General features: G+C 39.7%; 1 protein-coding gene across 9 annotated transcripts in view; it reads left to right on the top strand.

Moving 5' to 3' along the window:
* The window catches only part of ADAMTSL3 (ADAMTS like 3), a 179,987-nt gene that overhangs the window by 148,762 nt on the left and 12,284 nt on the right, over window positions 1-18,941 (top strand). For all 9 annotated transcript variants that reach the window (XM_032700359.1, XM_032700363.1, XM_032700365.1 and 6 more), the window contains 4 exons: window positions 3,491-4,571; window positions 6,637-6,764; window positions 7,133-7,261; window positions 18,299-18,481. In XM_032700359.1, coding sequence (XP_032556250.1) covers window positions 3,491-4,571; window positions 6,637-6,764; window positions 7,133-7,261; window positions 18,299-18,481 — 1,521 coding nt within the window. The remainder of the gene's footprint in view (window positions 1-3,490; window positions 4,572-6,636; window positions 6,765-7,132; window positions 7,262-18,298; window positions 18,482-18,941) is intronic.

Raw genomic sequence — 18,941 nt, 5'->3', positions numbered from 1 at the left:
TCTGAACCTGTGCTCCTTTTCCTTTATAAAGGAGAGCATTGGTTTGCAGGTTTGGGGAGCAGGGTGCTGAGAAGAAAGGAAGAACACAGAAGGAAGTTGAGGGAAAACCAAAAGCCTTCATCAATGGCCTGATTTTTGCTCACAGATCAGATAGATATGTTTTGACCCAACTCATAGTGCTCTCAAGAAATAGCTACTTTATACATTTTGAAGCTTTGCTTTAAGCATTATTCACAAAACAAAATAAGAAATAGAATAATTACTGATTCATACATAATATGAAACTTCTTTTCCTGGCCTGCATTTCAGATTAACATGCCAAAATCCTGAGATTCAAAACTCCACTTTAAATAAAGCCCTGTGGACTTTCAGGAATGTCCTTGGCATAAGGTTTAATAAAATATTTTGAGCTGCATATCTATCTGAATTTAATTAATTGTGGATAGTTGAATGGCAGTGTAGCTGATTTGCAAATTGCTTAGCTCAGACTGATATAAAAGTTACAATGTCAGCTTCCACCACGAGAGCAGGACAGTGGACTGCAGAGGGAAGCCGTCAAACTGGATGGGTGCAAATTGAAGTCACAAAGAGAATCACTGTCATCTCCTTCCACGTCCACAGCCCTTTGGAGTGAAGGAGCCCTCGCAGCTCAGATTTGCCTGGCAATTCTCCTGTCAGGAGGGCAGGGGAAGGTGTGAGGCATGTCTGTACCCATAGCTCCAGTTTGGCTCTTGCAGAAGGAGCCAGGGCAGGAGCAGCAGCAGGCTTTGGATTCACAGGAACATACAGGAGGGGCATCTCCTCCTCCTGCAGCTGTGGGTTCAGGTTGCCTTGAGGTTGGAGTGAGTAGAAGGCAGGAACAGAGGATGACCTTAGGATGGGCAGGCAGTGAGCTCAGTGAGCTCTACACGGAGTGATGTGGGCTGAGTGAGGAGCAGTGTGGGGTGGGGTGTGGGGGTGTGTGCTGTTGGGTGTTCTTGCCTTTGTGAGTGGTTTCTGAATGTGCCTCCTTGAGATGGTGCTTCTGTGGCTCTAATGAATGCCTTCTTTTTTACTCTCTCATGACAGTGCCGAGTCATTTTAGACTTATACCCTGAGACTAGTAATCATAGCTGTTTTCTGGCTTAATAGTGCTTATTAAGTAGAAACATTCCTGACTCTCGGCTCTGAGAAATAGGAAATAACAGCAGTCTAGCCCTGAGGTCACCAGGACCTGAAACCCAGCTGAAGCTGTTCAGGACTGTTGGAGGTCACAGATGCAGATGGATTTGTATCAGGTGCTAATGAGGTCCAATGGCTCCAGCAAGCAGGATTTACCTTTACTCTCGCCCTCTGTTACCTCAGCAGCTGCAAGATTGGATGACACTAAGGATCCAGAGAATGCACACTTATGTAGCCTCATACAGTCATATGACCTTATTTATTTGTATGGCCTGCCATCCACAACTCTGAACTTTGTTTCACACCGAGCCTTGCTCACCAGTCACCAGTAAAACTAAACACACCCTTTAGCGTTGAACTGCTAATGAGAGTTAGTGGTCTGTCTTTTTTTAAAAAATGAAATGGATGAGACTTGTTAACATATTTATAAGTATGCACTGGGTTTAATTCCATGTTGGAATAACTAGTGTAAACAGACCACAGCCTGAAGTATTTTAATTTGTGTGTTTAAAGTTACACTTACTGTGTCTGCAAGTTGGATTTTGGAAATGGAAGATCTAATACTGGAATGCTTCCCTGAAAGTAAATATTTGGGGTCCAATAACTTATTAAAAACAGGACGCTACTTTAATAATTTTTGTATACTGAGTGCCTAGAGCAATTTATTTGTTGTACCACGTGAAATGGTTGAGGGAGCCATGTATCTGGATAACAAATCCCAATTTAAAAGCTGTGTAATTTTGAAACCATGATATCCCCACAGGTCTGAACTCATTACCCAAAACATTGAAAATAACCATTTTGTTTTATAAGCATGAGAATGTACTCTAGGGTGTAGTTCCTACAGTGTACACACTTATTGAATGCTTGAAGCATTTAGCTTTTCACCTATTTCTTCACAATGTATTTGAAGCACATATAAGAGGCATGCAGCTTTTCAAATATCATTTGTGTGCCATCAATGTAGTTGTCTTTATATTTAAGTACCTACCAAATGGAATAGTAGTACTGATTTCAGATGCAGACATGCTGAGAAGTGTTTTGATCTGTGTGTCCATTTCCTGGCTCATCAGCTCATTCTGCAGGCTCTGAGTTTTCTCTCTGTCACATACCAAAAGGCTGGGTCACCAAACACAATTGGGTTGTTTTCTAGCACCAACATCAGTGTTTCCTGACTCTTCCCATCTGGCCAATGTCACCTTGCATGGAAGAGCTCAGAAGTTCATGCCCTTGCTCCACACCTCCTCCTGCAGTGCTTTGTTCCCTACCTGCCCGGTGCTCTCAGTCAGATTAGTTCTGCTGATCAAAGCAGGGCACAGTGGTTGCCAGCAGTGAGTCAGCACAGTGGTATCCAAAACATTGCAGTCCCCAGTGTACCTACCCAGGCACTGCTGGGAAAGCCTTTTTGGTGGTATTCATCCAGGCAGCTCCCTAGAAACCTTCCAGCATCCCGGTGCCTGCAGTACAGTGGAGGAGGAGCTTTGTAATACCCGGTGTCTCCATACCCAGCCTGCATGAAGCTTTGTGCTGTTATTGCCTGCTTTTGTCAGTCCATCTGATTTCTGTATTCAGCCTCTCAAATTTTTGCCTTATTTCTCTATTTCCTTGCTTCCCCCCCTCCTTTCTTGGCACAACAGTGTGAGCAAGTCATCTTTCAACCCAAAGAAATTACCCTCAGCCAGTGATTACAGGGCGGCTTTGCCTTCTGCATGTACTGTGTCTTCATTGACTGTTTCTGTCACCTCCTGCATCGCTATCAGTTTGACTTGACTCAGACAACCAGCAGGGCCAGCCAACAATTTGAATCACAGTCAAGGGGAACCTTGCTTTCTGGATAGGTTTTGTTTCATTTAGGTCATTCTGCACTCAACAGTGCTCAAATGTGGGGAAACAGATAATGTGTTCACGTTTTTTTTGATTCAGTTTTTTCATTCCCATCATGCCTAGCCTTTCTGAGGCAGCAATAGGAAGTATATAGGTAATAAAACCATAATAGGATCATATATGGAATAATATATAATACACGTATATATACATTTACGTATGTGTGCACCATCTACATCCTTCATATAGGTATATGTTGCCTGTATCCTTTCATTGTTAAGAGATTTGGGAAAGAAGCAATAGAATTCTTGGCTGGAGCAGCGGAATGTTATGGTTTCGTATTGTTCATATTTTTGCATTTTTGAGACTCAGATAAAAGCTCTGCATGTTGCAGTCTGACCTGAACAAAGTCAGGAAAAGCTCTGTGAAGTATTCTGTGAAAAGCAGATTTTATAAGCATGACTGCCAATGATTAGATGCTTTTCAACACTTTGTTTTCTTGCAGAGATTAAACCTAAGCTTCCAGGAAAGTTTTCTACCCATGGACCTCAGATTGTCAGTATTCATCGAGTCTATATTCAAACAAGACAAGAGAAGCGCATTAATTTTACCATAGGGAGCCGAGCCTACTTACTTCCCAAAACATCTGTTGTAATTAAGTGCCCTGTACGAAGGTTCCAGAAATCACTTATCCGTTGGGAGAAAGATGGACAAGTCTTACAAAACTCCAAAAGACTTGGCATCACTAAGTCAGGCTCGCTGAAAATACACTGTCTGGAAGCTACTGATATTGGTGTGTACAGGTGTATTGCAGGCTCTGTGCATGAAACTTTTGTCCTCAAACTCATTGGTACTGACAACAGACTGATAGAACCACCAGCCCTTAGAAAACATGCCAGTGAGACCAGTAATGCAGATCACAACGAGGCCAACAGCTTTGGGGCCAAATGGCATAAAATGAGCAAAATGTGGCAAATGTGGAGTAAGAAGAACGAGCTCTATCTGGGTGACAGGCAAGTAAACGATCAGCCGTTCCTTCGAACCCTCGAAAGCTTTGGGAGTAATTCAGCAGAAGATTTCAGCTCCCGTGAGTTCAAGAGCAAGCGCCTGGAGGCGGCGGTTCTGCAGGGCGCCTACAGCATGGACACCGTGCAGTTTGAGGAGCTGATGAGGAACATGAGTCAGCTCATTGAAACGGGAGAAGTCAGCGATGACTTGGCATCCCAGGTCATTTACCAGTTGATTGCTGAGTTATCTAGGCCTCCACAACCAACTACCGAAAAGTGGAAGGGGGCCCAGGATGAGAAACTTGCCTCAAAACTCGCAGGCAAATCGCCAAATGAATCTGAGCGTTTCGGCACAAAAACAGTTGATAAGTTAATGTTTGACCAGAAGGTTCCAGTTATTATGAGGCAAAAGGAAATTCCTCAAGTTTCCCTCAACAAAACAGTAACCGTAAGAATTGGAAATACAGTTTTTCTGACCGAGAATACTGGGACTGTCAATCTACTGTGTGAAACAGCTGGTACTAGTGAAGTGAAGTATACTTGGACAAAAGATGGCGAGACATTAAAAGCCTCTGAGAAGTAAGTAAATAGCTTCTCTTTTACTTTTGACTGACTTATGTCCCTTTTGACTGTGAAAATCCCCCCTGCTGTGCAATATTAGAACATATCTCATAAAAATGAAATAAGCATGACCGCTGGGCCTTCCATCTTTTTAGTAAAGTAATTTATTTTTGTTCTTTCAAGTGTCTGTCACGTTGTTTGGCTTTACTAACATCCAAGGGTTTGTCCTTTCCCTGATGTTACGTGAGAGGATAGACTTTTTTTACAAGGTGAAGTGTTTTGGATGTCCTGATTTTGTGATGTGCCTTAAGCATTTTATCTGTGTCAGAAAAAGGGCAGATTTATCCTCAAATTAGGAAGCCTGTTGGATTTGTTCAAATACCAAATACAGTGGGAACACATTAAAAACATCTGCCATGGTATAGATGAAAATAAGTCTTAGCTCCTAACCATTTTAAGAAAGAAAAATATCGCTGGTATCCTCACCATCCTTCAACACAGTAAATGTTTAGGTATAACTGGAACTACATAACTTCAATTGAAAAAGAAAAAATGAGCTTCTGTGGATTTTTTTTTTTCAATAGTTTAAAATGTTTCTGTTGAGGTCAGTGAAATACAAAGCAATAAAGAACCTATATTACCATCATGTTTGAGAACTATACCTGAAGAACAAATACATCAAGAGTGTGTAATAGTCAGATATTTGCTCAAGACTGAGCAAATACTTCTACTTCATTGCTGATAAATTAGAATCTCACCTGATAATATTAACATTAACTTCGTGTGTGAGCCTCTTGGAATTACAGTTAGCTCTTGAGTAATGAAAAAAACGATTCTGAAATGATAAAGGCGCTTTTGGATATTTCTCAACATACTTAACTGATTAAATGCACTGCCAAGAAAAATATACTTCTGCAGAGCTATCAATTAAAGCAAAGACACCAAAACCAAGCCATTTTGAAAAGTGAAAATGTTTTTGGAACCATGTAGCTCCCACCAGTTCTATTTATTTTATGAAATACGCATAATTTTCCATTAATTTATTGCAAATGATCCTTTGATTTTTTTGGATATGATGGTGTTTTGTTTATTCACAAGTATGTTTGCTTCCTAATTTTAGCTCAGACTGATATTCTTTCACTTAAGGCATATATTAGCAAAGTAGGTTTATTTCCTATTTTTTTTCCATTAAGATTTCTTGTACACAAATCTACATATATGTGTGTGGACTCAAAAGCCAGTGACATCAATAGTGTTGCATCTGAAAAAGAGTGCAAGGATGTAAATGGCTGTTTATGTTTCAGGTTTGTAAAGAGTGATGTACTTGAACCATGCACGAGGGGGTTTGTTTTTCTGAGATGCAAGTATTTTTAATTTTATTTTTTGTGAATCTGTTTTGTAAGTGTACTCAGTGAGGGAAAATACCAGATCTGCAGGGTTTTTTAGATTCAGTGAGTATAGGGTAAGTCATGAACTTTAGCACTGAGAAAGGTAACAAGAGAGAAATATTTTTATTTTCAGACTCCTCCCCAGCTTGTGATGCTCTCTCTAATATTTTACCCCTCAGAGGGCAGGCCAGGTATTCAAGACACCTGTGAGGTTTTGGTGAAATATTTTAGCTTCAATGAGGGTATTAAAAAAAGCCCCAACAATCCCAACCCCACAGTAATTTGAACTTGGACCATATACCTTTGAGTGTCCCAGTCCTGCTGAAAACCAAGCTTGCTGTGGAGAGATCGATTCCTTGCCAAGCCTAATACTTTTAGTTGTGGTATTCTGATTTATTCATGCTGTTGTTCCCAAGGGATCCTGGTTTGTAGTAGCAAACCCACTGTCCTTTCAAGGCCTGCAACTAGGACACAGCTTTGTGGAAGAAGGAGATCTGAAGAATCTTCCATGTGTGTATCCCTGAGCATCTCCCATCTGTCACCAAGGAGGAGGCAGATCTGTTACTGTGTGTCCTGCTCTAGAACAATAAACTCCTAAAAAGGACTTTTGCTGCTGTATCTGTAAGTCTTGCAAGAACATTCAGCGGGGTTTGACCCAGGGTAATAACCCCTGTATTTCCTTGATTATTCTGCAGAGTGATCCTGGACACCATTGGAAAAGTGCAGGTTCGGAATCCTACCCAAAGGGAACTTGGCACATATGGATGTCTGGTTGTTAATGACTTTGGGTTTGATATAGAAACATCAGTGCTACTGCGTGCAGGTAAGACTGTAGCATCTGCAGAACTGAGCTTTTATATATATATATATACATGTGTATATATACGTGTGTGTGTATAAATATAAATATATAAGAAATCATCCCCACTGCCATGTGAAATAGTTTATTTTATTGGCAATCCATGAAACTCTGCCTGATTTAACAGGCATCAATAAGATGGTCTTGTTGCTCTAAGTGCTCTAAAACCACAACAGGTGTGAGTTCAGTCTGTCCATATCTATCCCACCTGTATTTTCTGGCTGCTGCTTTGCAAAGTGAATTCTGTTCCAAACATAATGAATTCAAATACAGGATCTATATTTATAAGCCAAATAAAGCTTTTAAAATTTATTATCCCTTTAATTTCAAAGAGATTCCTGTCATCTTGTCCTCTGTGTTAAATGTGACAAATCTGGAAGCCAGAAGTTTCTCAGCAGTTGTTGGAGATACAATCATGGCAAGAATTGGAGCAAATATTATGATTGAGTGTCCAGTGAAAGGTAAGCAAAGAACTGCACTGACATTCCTTGTAATGTTGGAATCGGAAGTTTACCTTATATCTTGAAATAAATTACCAGTGAAGGCAGAAAATCATTGATCATTAGTCTTTTTTTATTAAGCATGTCACCCACACCAGACTTATTTCTTTTCTGCCTGTCACTTCAATTTACACACATATGTTCAGAGTTTCCTTTAAAACTGCTTTTCTTTTTATGAACTGGTCTAGGCCTCCACTGTGGAGCTTAAAAGCCCACCAGAGTGCAGGCCTATCTTGCTGCAATAGCAAGCATGGCCAGCTGACTTGCTCATCAGAGAACTTTCCTTATCCCTGTTTGAGATGCACATATGTCTAGACTATTGTTAAAACTGAAAATGAAATCTCCAGCCATAGCTTAATAGAACTTAAAACCTGACAGTGAAGTAAACTTACCTTTTAGAGCCATCAGTCTGCAGCTGCAGCAAGAAAACAAAGAACAGTGCTGAGCTGTGAGAGCATACAGATATTTTTCTAGCTCAGCATCTGTGGAGGAGCATTAATGTTGGTCAGAACTTATGTGCATTAAGCAGTTCACTGCTTCATTTCATTTTCCAGTCCTTTATGCTGGAAAGGTAGATATTTTCCCTTTAATCTTATCATTGCTGTCTTTTAAGTTTAAAGGGTAAGATTTAACTCACTGCGGCAATATTCTGTCAAATATTTAATAAGCTGAGCTCAGCCTTTTGTGAAGATGATGTGTGAAAGTGCTGATAATCACAAACATTGCAACTGAGTGCAAAGAGCAGCCTCAGAGCAGCCAGAGTGCCGCTCACATTTGTGCTGCTGGGAGGTGCAGATCAGAAGGGTGTTGATACTGAACCAGGGTAGTGATAGAAATATATGTATGCAAATAGCTCTGCACACAATAGTGGCGCCAGGCTGACATATATTAGGACATGTGGCTCTGCTATTCACCGTTGTACCAAGGCTAATTCTTTGATGAAGTAATATTTTCCAACTATAGTTTGGCAACTCCATGTATAACTGACCTACATCTCAAATTCAGCAGAGAGTTCATGTCACACTGTTAATATTAATATGGTTAGGATGGGTAAGCAGTTAGCAATTTAAATATAAATTAATATTTTCACATGGGACTGTAGATTTCCAAATGCTTCAGAATTGTGTATATTCGTGAGCCAAACTTTAGTTATGCTGAGACAACAGTGTTGACTTAAAAAATGATTTATCTAATTGCTTTATTTCCTGTCATTGCCAAGGAAGTAAGTATTGCTGTTTGTGAATAAAATAGAACTTGTATGTCTTAAAATGTCACTAAGTCTAGAAGCAGAAAAACTTTTGCAATGATGTAAGAAGATTTTTCCTGTTCTCCTTTCCTTTAATAAAAAGTAATAAACCACTGACTTCAGAAGATTGAACTTAATAGCACCTTATGCTAATACATTTGTCTAATAGATGGGACCCAAAAATGTGTCCATTTGCAGAGCAGGAGGATGAGAACTTTGTTGTGAATGCTGACAAAGCATCATGTGAATGATCAGACAAACAAGAGTTTGAATAAGAAAAGAATACTAATATTTCTATGCACTCCAAAAGTTCCTGCAAACAGGCAGTGTGAATGTTCAAGAGCCTTTTATCATTGTCATACATGTTGATTTACAGGAATGATCTCTTGCATCCTTGGAGGAATAGCCCACTGCAAATCCTTGCAAGTAATATCTGGAGTAAAAGTGCCATTGGACAGTGATCAAACGTGACTGTTTGTCAGCTGAGGATCTCTTAGAGTCACCTGTAAAAGTAATTGTAAGAGCCTTTCTTTTAGTGTCAGGGAGACCTTGACTAGATCTGGAGCACTTCTTTCTCACTGCCCTTCCTCCGGATTGCTCAGAGACAGGGATGTGTTTTCTCTGTGGATGACGACTTCTCTGCCTGTCCCAAGTCTTTGTGTTCTCCGTGTTCTGCTCCGTGCTTGTTCAGGGTCCTTCTACACAGACATTACTCATGCAGATTTCTCTGTGGTGTCATGCAGATACATTTGATCTTTTGGCCTCTCGCTATCCCACAAAACAGTTCTCCACAAGATGAACCATCTAATGAATAAGGTTGTCTGTGTGTGTGAAGAGTATTAGTGTCATGCCAGTAGCAGAATTCTTAACTTACTTTTGAATTTCTTGGCTGCAGTGACTTCTGAAGGTTGTTTTGTTTTTTTCTGCAGGATAAATAACCTAAAGTACTTTTTAGAGTTGTTCAATCCCTAGTTTCCTCTGGGAATAAATCTACACATTGAAGATGTAAAGATTAATATTCTGTGTGGTGTTGGCCTGTTGAGTAAAGGGTTTTTCTCTTTTTCATTGTTACTGATTTGATTCTTTTGTCCTTTTGAAAGCTTTTCTTGCACACTCCAAAAATCACATTGAGATTGAAAAAAGCCTTTGAAATGCTGAAGAGCAGTGTATCCTAATAAACAGAAGAGCATCAAAGAACAGACTTAGGAAAGTTAGCTGAACTGCTGAAGCTGATGGTATCGCTTTCTTTTCTCTTTTCAGTTTATAACTAAACTATTTTTCCACTAATTATAATAAACTCACTTTTATAGCTCCCACACGAGCATACACTAGGAGATATTCATGGCAGTCTGGATAGATTCATATTCCATTCTTACAGCCAAGAGCTTTTCAATCAACACACATGGTATAAATATCAATACTGATTGCTCCAAATTGCTCTTGGATAACATTTATTGTATTTGCAGAAAAGATCACTTTGTGATTATTGCGAAAATAAACTAAAACTGTCAGACTCCATTTATTGTAAAACCTTTGAAAGTTCTAAGTTGAAGTAAAATAGGGGAGAAAGTGGAATTACGTATAAAATGTTCGTTGTCTGCCACTTGCTGGTGAGAGAGTGGAAGTGACACACACTGAGCTGAGGTTGTTTATACTTTACATTGCAGCTCTGAAATATCTTGGCACAGAGGCCTTGAAGAGCAGAAACCCCATCTTCATCCAAATTCTGCATTCCTATGAATATATTTTGGCACTCTAATAATAACATACTGGTAAAAAATTGTGAGAAATACACAAAACCTGTTGTGTCTTTTTGCACAGAAGTTTCACAAAGGTGGACTAACTACTTGGTGTCAGTATTGGAACTTGAAACAGGTCCAGAAAAATCAAGATTTTGATTTTCCATCTGTTCCTTCATTTACCCACACTATTCCAAATGTAACTTTGATGCTATTCTTTGTCTTCTATGCTTAACCCCTAAGAAGACACCAGTGAAGAAATATAACAGTTTAATACGTAGGATTCTGGCTCTTCATTTCTTTTAGGTTTTTTGTGTGTTCTAAAAGATATTAATAATAGATTCCAAAAGTTTGAAGGGGTGAGTAGAGGTTTATTTTTTGAGGAAGGAATGACAGTATTTATAATATAAGGAATATATTTTCCTTTTATACTTTTTAAAGTAAGTGCATCTACTTTAGAGTTTTTGTTCAGATCAGACATAAGTGGGAAGGACTGACAGATGTACTTCAGAAGCTTAATTGTGCTTTGCTATGTGTTTTTTAACAGTCTGAGAACCTGAAAACTCAATCCCTTTGGATATACCTAAACTGAAGGGTGTACCTGGGGACTATGCCTGTCATTTTCCCATTATTAATGGACAGTATGTCCAAGGGTCCAGGCAAGATTCACCAAGTGGTCCAAAGCAATCCTCATCCCAACACTCATCAAGAGTGCTTTGGGACCTCGGTACCTACTGTGTCTCTTTAAAAGCACATTCCTAAGGTCCTTCACTACTTTCTGATGTAGATGTAGCCTACAGACTTCAGGGAGGAGGGGGGAAAACACAAATTGAAATGGTTTACAGCATTGCTTTTTTTTTCTCACACAGCTTTGCTGATTGGGGGAATTTCCTTTAAATTCCTAGTTCATGGGGGGTTAAGATGGGTTGCGTCAGAGTAAAATTTCAAATGCTTCCTACTTCAATTTGCAAAAAAACTGTCAAGAAGTTCCCTAGGCAAAGTTTAACATAATCTAATAGTGTAAAGGAAGAGGCAAGCTCACTGGTTAGCACCTGATTGAATGACTGAGAGGAATAAGTGGTCAAATTTACTGTGGAGAGAGGGTAGGGTGCCCCAAAGACTGTTCTAGTGTTTGTGATTCTCAGCATTTTTGTAGAAGTTCTCAAAAAGAATGTGAGCAGTTAGTTGACTACAGCTTTAAAGAATGAAGATTTATACAGGCTAATTGGATCTAAAGCTCTGCAAAGAGTTGCAGCAGGATCACACAAGTCATGCTTAATAGCTAAATGAGGGCAAAGGGTGTTCTGAATTGATATTGCAGAATAAATGTACACATAGAGCAAGTAATTCTAAAGACAGACATACAGACGTGTCTGTACCCGAAGACTGTCACTCAGAGAAAGATGTGTGGAGTCACGGTGGGTAGTTCCATGGGAACACCAGCACACTTGATGGGTGCTGGTCATAAAGGCAGATCAAAGCTAATGACAGAGGAAGGGATGGAAGAATAGAGAATATAAACTGGTCATTGCTTAAAGCTCTGGTGAATTCTGTTTGCAGCTTGTTAATCTCATCTCAAAAACTATATATTAGTGCTGGACAAGGCAGAGAGGAGAGCACTATCGGAGAAAATAGGCTTGATGGTCTGAGGGCTACTTCTGGTCCTGTAACATAGGAAGGTATATTGAGGAGGGGTCATTCAATAAGTGCCATGACTTTTGTACTCTGCCTACACATCCCCAGGTGCCCATCAATGGACAATAAGTGCTTTTAATTGGACTTCAGGTCTAACTGAGGGTAGCAATTCCTCTGTAGTTCTTTAATTTCTGATGAAATTATATTTTCCAAGTCCCTGCATGTGTATGTACTTTATGATGATAAATGTCTGAGTCCTTGGTGATATAGCACTGTTATTCAGTAAAGTGAAAGTATAATTTCCACAGTTGGGCAAAACAGTCTCTGCTAACAGTGCTGGATTGTGGAACTGCCCTAATGAACACCAACCAAGTCGTTGTTGGGGGTCGACTACAGAATTCAGTCTAGCAATCATTAGTTGCCTTGCTTTAAGTGCCTAATTTTGAAAAATATTAGCCTTAAACTTCTGCAGCTGGAAAAAAGATCAAGTTCTCTTTGAGATGACAGCCAGAGAACTAAACAGAACCCGACAGAGCTGTAGTAAGAGTGGGACAAGAAGGGGTCTTGTTGGGGAACCCCTCTAAGGAGGTCACCAGATGTCGGTAAGAATATCTAAATCCTGCCAGATGCTGCTACCACCTAGGAAGAGGGGCTGGTAGGAAGCAGGAGAGGTAATAGCTTTGAAAGATTGTGAGAGAAGGGGCAGTGTCAGAGGGCAGGTTGGGGGATCACACCGAGTGCCAGAATGTCTCATGCTGGTGCTCTATCCAAGGCTGTTATTCCTGGTGAAGTGGGCAAGATTCATACTGGTAATTTCAGTACCAGCAGGTTTTAGGCTTTTTAGGGTTCACTAGAAGTTGATTGTCCGACCATAATTCAGGTGAATATGAAGGCAGTTTATGAGAGAAAATATGAAGACATTTCAGTCAAAGCAATTGCTTTGTAAGTGCACTGGAGGTGTTAGTGAGTGTAGGATAAATAATACTCAGATGACATTCATTGTGTGTATTGCTGACACAGAAGTGTTTCCTCTGAAAATTGACATGCAAATTTAGCCTCTGAAATTAGGTAAACTTTTAGTGAAGTGCAGCAAAATATGCTTTGTGCCAGCACAGTTCTGCCTTGCTCTTGAATGGGAAATACAGAATACTTTATGAGATTCTACATAGCTGGGGGAAAAATTTTTGAAGACATATCCAATGTTTTAGAGCAACTAGTTAGTAGGCCAAGATTTTTATGGTGTGTAATATTTCACAGGGCTTTCAAGGTTGGAGGAAATTTGTTTTTGAACACTGAATATTTTAAGGGCACCCTATAGTGCAGATTCCTTTTTTTTCCCCCTTCTTTTAAACACGTGTTTTGCAGTCCTATCCGGAGCTGGACTTTTTTTCCATAACATTTGCTGTCCCAGGGCCACTCATGACTTTTTTCATGGAACATTGAGTATCGTAGATCTGCTCCAGTGCTAGTGGAAAATAACCTGTGTTTGAGGTCAGAAAAATAGATTAAGCTAATTTTAAAGTTTTATAGCCACTTAGGTCTATAGTAGAAATTTTTAAGAGGATTTAGATCAGTTGCAACAGTAAGATTTGCATTTTTAAGTTTTTTCTAAGACTAAGAAGGCCTGAGTTCAGGAATGCATCTTTGTCAGTGAAGGACAATAACAGCCATCTTTAATTTTGAGTATGTGTTTAATTGCATTCCCTGATAGGAATGGATTTAGTCTTATGCCTAAGTGCTTTCCTGGCTTGGAGCTGTAGAATATGATTGTTTGATTCTGTTATTATCTGAATCCAGTGATAGATCTCCCATTTGAATCACTGAGATCTATATTGCACTCAGGGACTCTGAACCTTTGGCATTTTGGGGAGTTGGTACCTTTGGGATCATACTCAGCTGCATCTCTGTGGAGATGGAGTAGAAAGGAAACAAAGGTGGCCACAGGCTATTTCCTACTTCTTCCCCTTTCCATTCTGTCTGGGCATCAAACCATGAATTCTTCGGCTTAAAAGTCTTCTTGCTACAATTCTGTGATGGAAAAGGCTCTCAAAGACAGGGTGAAAGTTATTTTTGTTCATTTAAAGTCCCTGTGGAAATCAACCTGTGTGTAAGGGAGAGTTAACCATCCACAGTAGAATTCAACCTTGTGCACAAGACAAACTCCTCTATGAAGTCCTAAAAATATGTCCCAAAGCTTAAATATAATTTCAGGTCCTTTAAGAAAATGAAAGAAAACAAAAACTTGGGTTTGGCTTATTTTTGCCTAGTTTAGTTTCTACTTGCATAAGAAAACAGTACTTAAAACTCTTAAGGTTTTATTTACACGAGTACTAAAGGGTAAAGAAGAGGTTTTAGACCTTTACTTACCTAGAGGAAAAAAAGTTTTTTTATTGTTTTGATGGTATGCTTGAACTCTGTCCTGCAGTTTCTCTGTAGGAAAATTGGTGTTTTTCACAGTGCTACTGTAAGAGTCTTGTCACAAGAAGAATGTGGGAATTGTGTACTTTGCCTGTTTTCTCACAAGAGCTGCTGGATGACACTTAGCTCAGTGTGCAGTGCTGCATTCCAGTAGGGAAGGAAAAATCTTATCTCGGGAGCAGTAAACATGGAGTCTAATTTCTAAAGGAGAAGCACTGAAAATCTGCACGATGGAAGTTTTTTCCACCTGAAGTGTGCTAATGGTGACTGGGGCTGTGCTCTGTGGTGGGTTATGAGATGGAGTTTAATGCGAAGCACTGTTAAACTAAAAGGTAAATGCAAACCTAAAAATATTTTTTGTAAGTGTCCTCCAACAGTAAGAGTTTCTCCTGATAGGAATGCTAGAAACGAGAGTATAAACAAGAACTCTGTTTCTCATGAGAGTTACGGCACTAAAGGATTTTTCACTGGGTGTATGAACACACAGATAAACTTGAAGCATCCAGAGACCTTGAAATGCATGTACTGCTTTGCCGAGGAGTGCAAAGGAGTTGGACTACAGGGGTCTCTCTTCTCTAGCTTTCTCTCTTTAATCCATTTTTAGGGTGTCTCTTAGGAGATGTGATAGCACTGTACCATCAGCCTTTTTTTTTAACTGATGTCTCTCTGGATGCACAACTCTGAAAGATTCATGTTGCGTTTATGCCCTGGAGTTTTGGGTTCCCCTGAAAGGTTAGAGGCCCCTGATTTCTGATGTACAGCTGTGTCCTAACTGCAGAGTGTGCAGAGTCCTGTCCCCCTCTCATCCCTTCATGCTCTACTCCAGCCTGTAGTCAGTCCCCAAACTCTTGTCTGAAAGGAATCTTCCTGTTATTCCTTAGCTCAGGGCTCAAGCTGAGGATTTGCTTTAATACTCTTAATGACAACCTAACCAAAAGCCCATGAAAAGGTCACAGAAGGAGCTTAATTGCAAATACCAGTTGTTTTTAAGAAGATAATCCAACATCTCTCAGTCTCACTTTCATAGTGATACTGTTTTTCTTATCCATGTGATAAAAAGTTTTTGGGAAAAAAATAGAACCATGAAGTGCAAAATCTTGCAGGGTCCTCAAAATTATTGTGAAGAGGCCAGCTCAGAGGGGCTCAGCACACAATTATTAGCTCCTGGATAAAAATCTTCACGATAGTTTTGGCTAAAATACCATGGAGGAGTGTTGTAATTATCTCCACTACGATTTTCAGCTCAAACAGCTCACCTTTATGGATGTACCCTGGAGGTATCCAGGTAACATCAACTCCACTTCAAAATGACAGCATGTGATAACTGTGTATAAAGCATTAGTGTTGGTTTTTTCTGTGATTTAACTGATCATTTTCCATGGGTTCCCCACACACAGGCTCTTTACCTGTAAGTGCCAGCACCCCGAAGATCACTTGGGTGGATTCACTGTGCATGACAGATGGACTGGCTGCTGGGCTGTTGTGCAGGGCTCTGGCTGCACTTCTGCTCCTCAGACCTCGAGTTTATGTTTATGTGCTCGCATTACTCACTTGAGTAAGGGCCTGATTTACTCGTGTGTGTGTGGTATTACTCGCTTGTTTCCCCTAAAGAGAAACATATACAGCTCTTTGGAGAAACAAAGAGGAATCGTTTGCTATAACTTGAGTGTGAGGTATGTGACAGATAGGCAATTTTGAACTTAAAATGAGTGGCAAAGCTATTCTGCAGATTTCTGCAAACTGAACTCCAGGTTTTAAAAGGCTCTACATATCTCTGAATGGGACATGGCTAGAAGAATAGAGACATGGCTATTTTTCTGGGATAAACTCTAGGATACAAACCATGTTTGGAAGAAAAATATTTTACTTTAGTTAAATCCCTGGAATGAGCTCCATTTCTAAATGCTGCTGTTGTGAGAGCAGAGGGAGGACTGTATCCTGGGGTGATACTGGGCTGATGTTTGATAGACACTCAGGTTGAAAGTTTAAATTTGAACCATTCCAAACATTTTTGTGTTTTGTGGAATTTGACTTTAAACCTTTTACTTTAGTCCCATCTCAACTGTGCTGCTTCTGGCTTCTTTTTGGCTCTGATTGCTCTGCTGGGTTTTGGTGCCGGTGAGGTTAGTCTGGCTGCAAACCTCTAGGCCTTAGATTTAAACAGCTCAGCATCCTCATACCACCTCCTCAGCCCATCTGCATAGTAACTATATACTCCTGAATGGCCATGGAAAGTACACTGTAAAGGAAAAATATGTCTGAGAATGATACACTTTAGCCAGAAAGCTGGGGTAAAATGGAAAAAAGACCCTTAAAACAAGACCTTGTCCTAATTCCAAAAGGATTTTTCAAAGTGGCATAAAGCTTTTTCTGGAAACTTGAAAAATAGCCTGGGTTTTGGACCCCTGTGCACTCTGCAGATCTGTACTTTGTTTTATGCAGCTTCCTTCAGTAAAATACAAATCTACATGGGTTTAAAAGCACCGAACAGCTGCTAAATTGTCTAGAATAAAATCTGTGATTGTGCAGAAGAGTGTTTCTCTCTGCTGCCTTTCTAGACAAAATGGTGAGGGGAGCTTTTTCCTTCTGTGAAATAGCAGATTCCAAAAAATATGTCTGGTTCCTATTACAGCAAAGGAAAAACTTGAGGTGTGCGTTGGAAGTGCTAAGCCAGTGATTGAAATGCTAAAGTTGTTCCTAAAGGCCATTCCACATCATGAAGACATCATCTGTAAAGTAATACTGCACAATGATCTGTGAAGAGAGGAGTCTGAATTAGCATTGGATATGGCTGGAACTTCCAAATGTCCAAAATTTGGGTCGACTTCTGTAGCAGAACCTGTTTTGGTAGTCTTCAGTGAGCACTGACCATTGTATTTAGCAAGAAAAAGAGTTCAAATGAAAGACAGTTTATCTGCTCTGACTTGTCTGTTGCCTGCACCTTTGTGCACCTCTGCAGCTGCTCACTGTGCCACGTACATCAGCCTACCCAGTGACTTCCCGAGGATTTTGGAACATGGAAAGAGTATTTCTGCTGCAGCAGCTCAACCAGAGCACAAGCAATGAGGTGTCTGATTTGCCAACCAGCAAAATATCTTTTTAAAGGCAAACGTTTGAGGAATGTAAAACAGTAGAAGTCCTCCCACTGGTACCGTGCCAGTGGAAAAATCATCTCATTAAAAATAAGTGTCCAGAGTACTTTGTTGATTAAAATTTAAAATGACAAGTTATCTGCAAATGCTGAGGTTCTCACAGCTCAAGAGTTACAGCAGGAATGATGATAGACCTTTGGTTTTCTATGCCACGATAACCGAGATTGCTTAACAGCTGAGCCCCTCTTCTTTTCTCTTTACACTGTTGTTACTTGGTGTATAGATCACATCTGCAACTTGGAGAGGTTTTCAGGAGTTTTTTGGCATAAATTGACCACATGTATTTTCTAATCTAATTGATAAATACATCCTTTTTTTTATCTTTAATAGAAATATTTTTCCCCATTTATTTTTTCTTTCTTTTTGATCAGAAATTGAATATTCATTTCTTCCTTCATGTATTTTGAGAGACAAGTTGAATGTAAAGGGTCTGTGCAGATCTTTGCATCAGCTGGTCCTGACTGGGTTTAATGGTCTCACATCTTGTTCAGCAGCAAGACACGTGAGCACATTGCTTTTGTAGAACTGGTAGCAGTTTTTAAAGCTGTCTGTGAGCTTGGCTTTGCAGTACTTTAATTTAAACCTTTATTCTTAGTGGGATGCTGAATTACTAGGAAGGCTCACAACTGAGAAGTTTTCTTGTGAGTGTAAAAAGTGCTTGTTTTGCTGCAATGTTGTTATTTTGGTTTTCCCCCCTGTGAAATGACAGTGGAAACCCGGGATTCTTGGATGTCACAGTATCAGTTAGCAATATAAACCCTACGGTTTATCTCTCACAATAAATGCCTTAATTACTTGCATTTTAAAGGTGTTCCGCAACCAAACGTAACATGGTTGAAGAAGAAAGACGTTCTACAAATCAATTCTTTCTTGGTTTTGAATGGCTCTTTATTTCTGAGGAATGTTTCCTATGAAGATGCAGGAATATACACCTGCAGAGCAACTAATGCTCTCGGAAAAGCTGAAGCTGCATCTGTTCTCCAAATAACTGGTAAGTGCTAAATGAGAATTCCTTACTGATAACAACAGGGAGACACTTTATAATCAGAATTTAACAATAAAATAGTTGGGGGGATACTTAGCACTTTATTAGGAATTTGGAATTTTTGATTGCATCTGACTCCCTGGGATCTGTTCTTTATTTTGTGTTTCCTGTAATATGGATCTATGTACAGACAGTTTGACTCTTCACTTCAAGGTTATTTCATCTTCTTGCTTCCAGGCAACAAATATCAGCCCTTAAACCAGCTGACACATTAGAAATTAAATCCACTGTCATCTTACATTGTTCCTCGTACTTTTATCTAGGGAAACAGGGCAGGCTTGAGTATTAAGAAAATCTGCAGGGAAATGCAGGAAAATGAAAGCAAAGACTGGTTTTGGGATTTGGTTTTTGTTTTGTTTGCTGTATTGGGGTTTTTAATTATAGAGGCCAATAAAACGTAGAGACA

The sequence above is a fragment of the Chiroxiphia lanceolata genome, chromosome 12 (assembly GCF_009829145.1).
Source record: "Chiroxiphia lanceolata isolate bChiLan1 chromosome 12, bChiLan1.pri, whole genome shotgun sequence".
Lineage (NCBI taxonomy): Eukaryota > Metazoa > Chordata > Aves > Passeriformes > Pipridae > Chiroxiphia > Chiroxiphia lanceolata.
Note: the sequence above shows the minus strand (reverse complement) of the source record. Positions and strands in the feature narration are given on the sequence as shown.